The sequence below is a fragment of the Podarcis gaigeae genome (assembly GCF_964106915.1).
Source record: "Podarcis gaigeae genome assembly, chromosome: 12".
NCBI classification, from domain to species: Eukaryota; Metazoa; Chordata; class Lepidosauria; order Squamata; family Lacertidae; genus Podarcis; species Podarcis gaigeae.
Window position 1 is genome coordinate 19,882,787 of NC_139688.1, and position 12,211 is coordinate 19,894,997.

General features: G+C 40.2%; 1 protein-coding gene across 6 annotated transcripts in view; it reads right to left on the minus strand.

Moving 5' to 3' along the window:
- ZEB1 (zinc finger E-box binding homeobox 1) overlaps positions 1 to 12,211 on the minus strand; it is a 72,710-nt gene that overhangs the window by 24,133 nt on the left and 36,366 nt on the right. For 5 of the 6 annotated variants that reach the window (XM_083704667.1, XM_083704668.1, XM_083704670.1 and 2 more), the window contains exon 2: positions 475 to 675. In XM_083704667.1, coding sequence (XP_083560793.1) covers positions 475 to 675 — 201 coding nt within the window. Of the gene's footprint in view, positions 1 to 474; positions 981 to 1,180; positions 3,010 to 12,211 lie in introns of those variants that run through there. The other variant, XM_083704671.1, reaches the window with a different exon arrangement.

A 12,211-nucleotide genomic window follows, 5' to 3' on the forward strand; every position in this document is an offset into this window, starting at 1 on the left:
TTATGTATCAATTAAACTTAAAGCATGTTGGTCATATAAGGCTGGTTGTCCCACAGAAAAAAACCCTGAAAACTTTATTAATCCTGCTACTTCTGAACACAACTGGTACTATTAACCCAACCCCAGCTCACAAGTCAATGGGTGTGGGCACTTCATTTACATGGTAGAATGAGTGGCACAAGTCTCTTCTCTCTGCCATACAGGTAACTTCTTGTATGAAGCAGGAACTCTATCAGCACTAGCTAAAATAGGGTGGGGGAGATGATCTACCTGAATCAGGGCCAAAAATAACTGTTATTTGAGCTAGCAGTCAACAACTGTTCCCCTTTGTTTCATTTTTATGCAGAATACAGTCATTTCAGTGCTGTGCAATTTTGTAAAAAGTTAATATACTGCATTAATATAATATATTATAACATTAATATATATGTTTGCAAGGTATTTTTAGGTAGAGACACTGATGATGACACATACCTTCATCTTCCCAGCAACTGTTTGCACTTCCTTCTCTTTCACTGCGTTCTGGTAATACTGCATGGTCTTTTGGCAAGTCATCATCTGGCACGCTGTTATCACAATCTGCTGCATCTGGTATACTTTCCTCTTCAACAATGTGCAATTTGTCTTCGTCATCTGAATCAGAATTTGTTTCTACGACGTTATTGTAATTGGTAACTGCAGAGAAACAAAACGAAAGATCAGTGTAACTATGCTGTTTAGTAACTTTTGGTTTCCAATGTGTACTGACAATTTGCTCTATTTGCTGACTTAAGAGGCCAGGCCTCAATTCCTGACAGGAAGCAGAATATTATTGTAATCCATGGTAAAACACATTCTGCTCATGTTCAGAGGCAGCTCCTCCTTTGAGGTGACTCAGATCAAGACCTGTAATTATGGCAGTTCTATTAAAAAAAATATGCAACGGCAAGAGATCCACAGCATATCCTACAGTATAATTCTGAGTGTATATTACTACAAAGCTAGTACAGTGGTACCTCGCGTTAAGCTCTTAATTCGTTCCGGAAGTCCGTTCTTAACCTAAAACTGTTCTTAATCTGAAGCACCACTTTAGCTAATGGGGCCTCCTGCTGCCACCGCGCCACCTGAAGCACTATTTCTGGGTTAGCGGAGTCTGTAACTTGAAGTGTATGTAACCTGAAACGTATGTAACCTGAGGTACCACTGTAATGCATAATACTATGGTTTGTTGTTGATGATCTCTGACCAGTCTCCATTGCTCTTAAACCTTGTTCCAGGATGGCAACAGCCATGAGTGGCACTGCCCAAGAGGCCTGGGGACGATGCAGGCAGCTCTCAGTGTGACTTCAGTTAGAATATTGTTGTTCCATGCCAGCTACGTATTTGCACTAACAATCAGACTATGTTAATAATGGCTAAGAGCTTTTTAGAAATCAAGTAGCAGAGAGCTAGATATCTCAACACAAACTGTTGCATAGCAGTTGCATCACATGCCTCCTCTAAATGTATGCTACTTTGGCTTCCATGATGGAAGAAAGAATGGATTTAAGAAAAGAATTTAAAATTAGTCCCATTAGTCCCACTGGTCCCATTTCAAATTATTTTCAGCAAATTTCTTGTTGGCTTTTATTTTTCATATGCATATGACATGGGTACTTACATTAAGTAGGTAATTTCAATTTGATTATACCACCCATGGGCAATAGGGATGTATCTGAATGCTTGAGTAAACAAAAAACAAATTAGATAAACTGAGAAAACAGATCCCCCTAAGCAGACCCCCCCATAGTGAGCATGCTCAGAGGGTACGCAATGCTGACCAGGAAGGAAAGGAAAGAGAAGTGCTAAAAACCAGAGGGGATGGAGTATTGTGTAAAGACACTGCTGACTGGCCGGGACACTGAACAGGAGCACCCCACACGGCAATGTTTCCTTCAAAGCCAACTTGTAAAGGGTATTAGTCTAGTTTTGAACCATCAAGCTAATACTGTTACAGTTCTACCACACATTAACCTTTACAAGTATTTATTAAGGATTTCTGCTTCAATAACTAAAGCTGTTTACCATACCAATCTACAAAGCTAGAGGCTACTGTTCCCTTAGACATAGTACTGCATGTCCCCCCCTCCATCCCTTTGGTAATACACGAGCACAAACAGCACTTTTGACCCGTCAGACATAGTTCCTCCTTCAGCATATGAAACTATTTGTCTATGGTTTTACCTATAGCTAAGATTTTTTGATGGTTCCCTGCTTCTCAGAATGAAAGATTATTTATGTAGGAGATCCAGTTATATCTTTTACCAACCAACCAACCAACCACACACACAGCCCTTTAGGGAAGCTGACCTGAATTGGCACACACATATGGACTGTATTTGATTTGACCAACAGTGCCAGAGGAAGGGTGCATAGTACTTTTTAGGGATGCAGGTGGCACTGTGGTCTAAACCACTGAGCCTCTAGGGCTCTCGTCGCTCTGTCCCAGCTCCTGCCAACCTAGCAGTTTGAAAGCACACCAGTGCAAGTAGATAAATAGGTACTGCAGCGGGAAGGTAGACGTTTCCATGCGCTCTGGCTTCCATCACGGTGATCCGTTGCACCAGAAGTGGTTTAGTCATGCTGGGCACATGACCCTGAAAGCTGTCTGTGGACAAACACCAGCTCTCTCGGCCTGAAAGGCGAGATGAGTGCTGCAAACCCATAGCCGCCTTTGACTGGACTTAACTGTCCGGGGTCCTTTATCTTTTTTTAAAAAAACAACAACCTTTGCATAGTATTTTTCTTACAGTACCCATTTGTTCTTATCTAAAAGCATCTCTGAAACTGCTGTTAGCCCTGTAGAAATGATTTTGATTGGGAATGGTATACCGTACAGCATTAGAAGAAAGTGTGAGACACTCCCCCCACAAAGTGCTACAGCTCTGAGCAAATTCAAAGCCCCCACCCCTGCTTTCTGAAGTGAAAATAAAAATATTGGGAGATCCAATCATGATTCTCACGCAAAACATGTCCAGAGAGACTGGTCAAATCTCATCAGTTGGGTGGTGTGCCACCTAACAAAGAAAAATTGTAAGTTATTTTTAGTCATTATTGAAGACTGTCAGCTTACTGTCACCAGATGGAATATTACATGCAGCATCACTGGATGTAGCTGGTTATAATAAAACATATGTTTATGATCATGTCCTTGTGGTGGTATAACTCCTACCACTCCTTCTCCTACCTCCCCTCCAAAAAAATCCCTAAATTATATTCATCAAACATAAAGGTGCCTTATTCATAGTCTTTCCCATATATAAATATGGGCACAGCTTTTGAAAAAACAGGGGCTGGGAGACAATTGTGAGCCTGGCACATGAAGTCTGCCCTCTTAATCCTGTCAATTTCCAAGAGTAAAGAAATATACCAGGGAGAGAAAACTGTACGGCTGAAAACGAGCAGCTCATCAACGCTCAAAAAATTATCTCACAGGCCCAGTGAGTCATCAGCAGAGACTAGGAGTTAAAGCAGGAGGCAGAGCAAATAAATGCTGTCAGTTCTAACATGCAATGATGCAAGTCAATACAAGGACCATAGGGGAAGCAAACATCTTCTGTATAGGTACTGGAACGAGCTGGGATTACAGGTAAGACCTCTCCCTTACAGCAGGTGCCTCTAATCTCAGCTCATTACATACAGTGAAGATACCAGGTAGCCTGACATCTGGCTGGTTGATAGGGAATCAAATACTTATTTCACTCATTATAATGTACATCAATCTCTTGATTTTTGTCTTCTGGGTTTCTGGGGTTTTTCCTGTTGTTTTCCTGTCTCCCACAGCTACAATAAACCTACCATTAAAATTATGGACTGGTCATTTCTTCGTCAGAGGGCAAACGGGCAAATTTAGCAGGGGATCGAATACTTCCCCCCCTCACTGTATCTGCGGTGTCTTCCATAGTAAATACTGAATTGGGACACGTCTTCATACTATGTATCATCCAAATTCAAGTTAAGACAATCCTAATGCCCCCGAGAAGTATCCACACCTCTCATTGAACGATAGCAGTGACAATAAACCCAGCAGAATTAAAAAAATTGCACTGAGAGATGGAGAAACAGCATATCCCTTTAATATATGTGCAGCTTTTGAGAGATTGGTGTTAGCAGCAAAACAGGCAAAAGCAGTAAACTGGGAAGAAACATAAAGCAGGGGAAACTGAAATCCAACAGTTATAGGGGGAGAACTAACACTGGGAGTGAAAGGTGAGACATGTACTACATACAGTCCCTTGATGATCCAGTCCTTGATCCAGAGAAAATGCACCAGCCTTAATTATAACTGAAATTGTTATAATTTCAGTTAAGTGAACAGTTATTTTTTAAAAAATTCAGTTATTTGATTCAGACTACTTTAAGGGCAACTGAAATGTTGAAAATAGAAGATTGAATACTTCAGCGAAAACTTTATGTACCAACTACAGTCAAAGTATTGCAGGAGATTCTTAATCTCTCTGAATTAAGTTATCCCTGGAAAAAGAGCTCTCAAGAACGCGAAATGTGTTTGGCTTTAAGTAAATGCATATTTTCACCCTTATTGAATCAATTTCTTTTTGAGCTTTGGCTAGATAATTTGCACCTGAACTGAGGTGAGTAGAAAGAGTTAATGCCCTCCTGCACCTACGCCAATTTCTTCTCCTGGCTGACCCCCCCCCCCCATGGCACTTATTTAAAAACACATGCAAATGTGAGGATTTATTTAAGATAAAGTTCAGCCCTAATGAGCAAATCCAGTCACAAACTGACCATACGAGCGCATGCTATAGAGAATAGTATCTCTAATCATGTCTGAATTATCTAGCATACATCATTTTGTTTCTTTAGGTACAACACTAAGGTTTGGTATCACACAGTTCAATAATGTCCAAGAAGTCAATCATGGAGAAGGAACTTTGGCACTGAATTAGCTGGTTTTCAAAACAGGGGTTAAATATTTTATCACAGCTCAGTGCTGTTTCCCCAGCTGAAAATACAGTACTGTACAATGCTATCTGAGGTCCTTCCAAGATTTCCTATGCCCGTTAAAGCTAGGAGATAACACATGTGTAGCATTTATGCATTGCACTGCAATGTCCTTGTTTGTAAAGATCAGACCAAGGCTGCCTTTGCTGCTGAATTCTCATTTTATGGACTTCATGGCTTGACTCAATGCAGATTAGCCCACTCATGGATATTTTCTATGGCAATGACATACATTATTAGAAGCAACGGCCACAAAAAAAAAAACCCCTCTGCATACAACTGGACCAATCCATCCAGTAATAGATTTTCAATCATCAGCCATGGCACAACCTTTTGAGATATGTTCTCTGTTGCAGCTTAAGAGAAGGGGCCCTGAATTTCCCAGCTCTCAATGCTAACTTTCAGCTGTTTAGAACCACATGGTTATTCATGTGATCACTGATTTGCTCTGTTGATTGCTGTATGCATTATGGAAAAAAATAACATTAATCACTGAGTACTTTCTGTTGACAGTAGAATAGTGGCTTGTTTCTCTTCACATCTTTCTTGTGCATTGTCTATTTTAGGAATACACATGGCTTCTGGAGTCTATTTAGAAATCCAAATAACTGTTTTCACACACATCCCCAAAACAAAAGGGGGAGGGGAGAGGTGAGTTTCCTCATACATGAGCAGCTCAGTCATGTTTGTATATAAAGTTGGTGTAAACTGGGCCATATACTTAGCTGCAGCTGGGAGTCATTTTTCTAATGGATGCCAATACCTTTCCTAGTCATCACAATTACTGGCTGGATCACTTTACATCTCCTTATGATCAAGACCATATAGCTAGCTTTAGGGCCACAGCAGTCCAGCACCCAAGGAGTGAATGCATAGGTCCGGGCAGAAGACATACACAACATTTTCCACACACTAGAGCTGCACTGGAAATATTCTCAACATGTTCAACAGTATTTATTAATATCCAGGATTCAGCTCCGGGCGTGTGTGTCTTCAAGCAAGAGTTGAATGAGCATGGCAGTATCTGGCTAGTTTCCCTGATTTTTTTTTAACTGTACTCCCAAACCAGTTTTACAAATACACCACATTGATGGACAAATGTGTGAATGTTAACACAGCACTTTTAAACATAAGGCAAGGGGGAAAGAACTAAAATAATGGCACATATTCGCTTGAAATATCGATCATTCTACTCGCAAAGCTGGAGAAGGCAAAGCACACCTTGTTTGAGAATTTGCTAGGTGTTTTGTTGTCAGATGTGTACAAAATATACTGAGAAACACTTTCTGAATGGTACTTCTTTCTTAACGGTGCAGTAACTGAAATGGAGCAATATCTGAAATATTCTCTTTTTTTAATCTGTTTGAATAATTATGATCCATACTTTCATAATATATAAAGGTGGCTTACAAAAAAAGGACATTTGTTAATGCACAGATGCAACACAAATTATTCAGTCCTAAGATAACAAAAACACTGCAGGTACATTTTTACCACTTTATTATCTGATAGTATAGTACAGGGGATGGTTGGACAGTGTTCTTGAAGCTACAAACATGAGTTTGACCAAACTGTGGGAGGCAGTGGAAGACAGGAGTGCCTGGCGTGCTCTGGTCCATGGGGTCACGAAGAGTCGGACATGACTAAACGACTAAACAACAACAACAACAATAGTACAGGGTAAAGGGCCACATGCCTTAGTGGGCGGGACCAGAGGGAAATGTGGGCAGCCCCCCTTTTTTTTGCAATGGACTAGTTTATACACACACCTCTTTCTATCCTCCATCCAGGCAAGCAACAGGGGTTATTAGAGTTCAAAGACACCTTCCAGCCAGGCAAAAACACTGGAGGGCTAAATGTAGGACTCGTGAGGGGTAGGGCCTGGGGAAAGTCTTAAGGGCCAGATCATGGAGGGCCACATTCAACTTCTGTGCCTGAAACTCCCACCTCTGGTACAGACACACCAAGTATGAATTTACAATGTTCCGGTGTAGTAAGGGACGCCAACTTTAATAAAACACCTGGGGGGGGGGGCAGGTAAGCCTTGCCCTGCAGCACACACACCATTTGAATCAACATCAACTTGGGGGGGGGGCGCACCCTCAAATATTTTATTGGGGTGGACAAAGGGAGTTGGTTCCTATGGGTGTAGTCAAATAACACATGTACGAAAGAGCTAAGAACATTGGTTATATAAAACCAGGCTGTATTTATTTATGTTTTGTTGATGTTACATTGCATGTTGTACTCTGCCTTGCTATATTTTTATGTCACTGTGGATTATAAATTTGTAAAGAAAATAATCCTTGCTTCCCAGGACCTTCACATGGCACAAACAGTAATGCCACACAGATATTTTATTGTATGTTACACATTGGGGGTATAATGTTCTCTTCTTTCTCACACACCTTTCAGATTTTATAGGTGAGTTTCAACCTGCCAGTTTCCATCAGAATTTTATGAGTTGCTGTTTCATCCTTTTTTATGACATTTCATTCCTTAAAAAAAAAAGGGAATAATGCATCTGGCTGGGTATTGTGGTGCGAATATTAATAGCTGTTCAGACACTAGCATAAAAATTTACACTTACAATTGGAAGATGAGAAAAAGGAGATGAAATAATTTTAAGACTTACAGCTAGAAACTTTTTTTTTTAAATAAACCACCCATTATTCAAAAATGTTGAGGTGGTGTTCAAAAAACAAAAACAAACCAGGGTGTTTATGACTTCTTGTCTTATGCTTGTCTGTCTTTCCACAAAAGGTATAGTTTCACATTTTAACAGACCATATATTAAGGGACCCCACCCCTTAAAAATGCATTTAAATAAACATATAATGAGCAATTGAGCAGAAATGCAGTGTTCAACATGTCTTCTTTAAAGACACCACTGATGGGGGAAAAATCCAGTTTAAGAGTTATTTCAATTTTGAGATTCTAGCACAAGAGAAGTATTGCCTAGAATTCTCATATTTCTTTCAAAGCTTTCTCCCTTCATGACTAGATCTGCAATGAAAACCTCCCTCTTCATTGTTCTGGAAACTGGATAAACATTTTCATTTTGATCAGAGTTAAAGAGAACCAAAGAAACAGTTTCATATAAAACTATTTAGATACCAAAATACCGACTACACATTTAGAGTTCCTGATCAAGTACAATTGGAGGGCAACTTCAAATTTACACTCAACTAACTAAATAGCTGATAAGGGCATAATTATAATAAATATGTACAACACAGCATCATTAGACACATAAATGTAAACCGACACTGAAATGCCCATGTTAATTTAAAAAGATATATTAGTAATTCACTAACCCAAAACTCACCCCCTCCCAAGAATACATAAACTTACTATGCACATGTCAAAATGCAGATATCAGCTTAGAATAAATGAGGTAAGATTGAGCAGCATAAATGTTCTAACAGCAGTCTAGCAAACAAGGAGCTGTCAACGTCCAATAACCTATTATTCACACCTCTTTAATCACTGCCATGGAGTCAATTATAAATAGCCTCATACATTTTTAAATAAGGTCATTCTGAAATGAAACAAAGGCAGTAAATATTCCAGAACATAAAGCAATTCAAGTTCTAAAATGTGTCAAAACTGAACCTTTTTAAAGTGTTCAGTCTGAAGACAGAACCAAATGTTGTTATTAAATGACATGAGTTAAAGTTTCACAAATACTGTACAACAGAATAGTCAAATCACCATCAAACAATGTGAATAACAGGAAATAGCAATTTATTTATTTCACAAAATTTATAAACTGCTTGATTGTTAAAAACAACAACAAACCCTCATAGTGGTTTACAAAAATATAATACAATAAAATCAAGAAATAATTAGAATTTGCCTTTTTCACAGCAGCTATACACTGGGTCAACGTCTTTACTGGACTATTCATTATGACCCCAAGGTCGCATTTCTGGTCATTTGCTGCCAGTTCAGACCCCATGTCTGTATAACTAAATTTTTTTTTTTGCCTCTACATGCATTACTTCATACTTGTTTACACTGAAGGGCTTCTGACATTTTACTACCCATTCACTCAGTTTGGAGAGGTCCTTTCGGAGCTCTTCACAATCTTTTTTTGTTAGTGACCATTAACAGTTTAGTATCATCAGCAAACTTGGGACATTTCTTGGGACAGGTGATAAGCTAACTTGTGATTGCTTTTTAAAAATTGGCCATTTTTCAGCCCTCTTGTATGAAGGCTGATCTTAGGGACAAATTACATCTTTTTCTTAGATGATCAGCAATTCCACATTTGAGTTCTTCAAGAACTTTTGGGTGGATGCTATCTGGCTGTGGCAATTTGTCAGTTTTGATGTTGCCTAGTTATCTCTTGTCATCGTTATTTGCCCCAATTTCTCAGACTCCCTTCCTGAAAAAGTTAGTTCAGGCACAGGGATCTGCTCGATATCTTCTGCTATGAAGACAGGTGCAAAGTGTTCATTCAGCTTCTTTGCAATCTCCTTCTCCTCCTTTAGCACACCTTTGGATGCCTTGTCACCCAAATTACCTACCTAGCCAGTAATGTACTACTAATGGGTTTAAATATTTTGTTCTTGTTGGCATGTATATTTTTAGCAATATGCTCCTCAATTTCTTTTTTAGCACCCCTTACACTGCCTGCACTTTTATTTTGCCAGAGTTTAGGTTCCTTTTTGTTCTCCTCATTTGGACAAGACTTCCATTTTCTAAAGGAAGTCTTCTTGCGTCTAATAGCTTCTTTGACTCTGCTCATTAACCATGCTGGCATCCTCTTGGCCTTGGTGGTACCTTTTCTATATAAAAGGAACTGAAAAGGAGAAGAACAGTTACTTAAGTTTTTTCCTCTGATACATCCCAGTATTTTCATGTTTAGTTTCTTCCTTGAAAATGTTACATTTTTAGCTGTTCATTAAAAAAATGTTGTTAACCTGACTTTACCCTGAATATAAACTCAAATGGCCAGTTTCTGGAATTGACTTCATAGTACATGTAACAAGGTGTTTCTATTGAAGTACAGATTCAGAACCTATAGCTTGATCCTGTTATTAGTCACAAACAACTTCCCAAGTTCAATGGAACTTGTTCCCCATTAAATGTGGATAGGATTATGGTTTGAGACACTGCAAGATATACACCTCTAAACCACTTCCAGACCTTTGCTTTGTAAACAGAAAACCCTGCTAAGAGCTATTTGGAATAAATATATTGAGCTGGTATAGTCGACAACGGGACGCAGGTGGCGCTGTGGGTTAAAGCCTCAGCGCCTAGGACTTGCCGATCGAAAGGTCAGCGGTTCGAATCCCTGCGGCGGGGTGCGCTCCCGCTGCTCGGTCCCAGCGCCTGCCAACCTAGCAGTTCGAAAGCACCTCCGGGTGCAAGTAGATAAATAGGGACCGCTTACCAGCGGGAAGGTAAACGGCGTTTCCGTGTGCAGGTCTGGCTCGCCAGAGCAGCGATGTCACGCTGGCCACGTGACCCGGAAGTGTCTCCGGACAGCGCTGGCCCCTGGCCTCTTGAGTGAGATGGACGCACAACCCCAGAGTCTGTCAAGACTGGCCCGTACGGGCAGGGGTACCTTTACCTTTACCTTTATAGTCGACAACCAGTTGAGACTCTTGACAAAATAGAAACATTTATTTAAAATACTACCCAGAAGTTGTGCCTTGCACAACAAATTCCTCTACAAGGAAAGTGAGATAGTACACATTCGGCCAGAATCCTGTACTCTTTTCAAAACACGACAGTTAGACAACTGTTTTCAAGTTGAAAGAACAGTTGGGGGCAGTATAGATATTTCTATGATCACTGAGAGCATATGGAAATCTTAAAAATATTTTTAGAAGCTACTTCCTGCTGTGCAAAAGTAGTGAGGATTAAAATCACCTAGCAGCATTAGAGAGGAACTATGACAACTTCTACAAGCAGAAAATGGCTAAGCCAAGCTAAGCAAGTGCTTTGTAGATTCAAACTATCAACCTTAATAGTCTGATTCCTATCTATTATGTCTAATCCTGAAACCCCAGTGGTGGAGTAGGAATAAAGGATAGCATAACAGCAGTGGGATATATATATATATATATATATATATATAATTTTTGCAACAATCATCACTTGCTGTGCAGAAACAGTAAGCAGGCCAGAAATGTGGGCTGGAGCAATGGGTGTGTGCAGTGGCCCCAAAACACACTAAGCAGGCCCAGTGAAGAGAGCAGGGACAGCTAGTATCAAAACAGTGGCCTGTCAACATGCCCTGCCCCCAGGACTTTAAAAATACTTTGTAAACCAGAAGCAAGAATGCCTTTTCAACAACACTATACTGTACTGTATAAGTAAGCGAACCATCAGCAAGAATCCACACCTAGAGGAGGGGATTAGACACACCATTCATAAAGCTTCAAACAGGCTGGGATGTTACTACAGATCCCAAAGTCTAAAAATAAATCCTAAAAATGCAGTATGAAAGCTAAAGAGGAAGCCATCCACACTCCATACCAATGGATTCAAGTTACAAGAAAGGAAATTCTGAATAAACATCAGGAAGAACTTTCAACAATGGAACAGACTCCCTTGGAAGGTGGTGGACTCTCCTTCATGGGAGGTTTTTAAGCAGAGGTTGGAAGGCCATCTGCCATGGATGCTTTAGCTGAGATTTCTGCATTGCAGGGGGTTGGACTAGATGGCCTTCAGGGTCCCTTCCAATTCTACAATTCTATTATCAACACATGTAAGGCCCAGGCCTACTGTCCTCAGTTAATGTCAGGGACAGCCTCACTACAGACTATAATGGAGGTAGGAGGAGGAGGGGAAAAGCTAGAGCAGCACTGCTATCCAGTCCGTGCATCTTCCGACTGTAATGGCTGCAAGGATAACTTCCCCTCCCCCAAATGCACCCACCCTCTCCCCTTTTAACAAGAAATCCTTGCTCGGGTTTTTATTCCATCCCAATATATCTTTGTCAACATCAACAACCTGTTTTGCAAGTAGAACACAAAACACATCTAATCTGTGTTACTGACTACAGTGGTACCTCGGGTTAAGAACTTAATTCGTTCCGGAGGTCCGTTCTTAACCTGAAACTGTTCTTAACCTGAAGACCACTTTAGCTAATGGTGCTTCAGGTTAAGAACACCATTCTTAACCTGACTGCAGTGCGATTTCTGTTCTCATCCTGAAGCAAAGTTCTAAAACCCGAGGTAATATTTCTGGGTTAGCAGAGTCTGTAACCTGA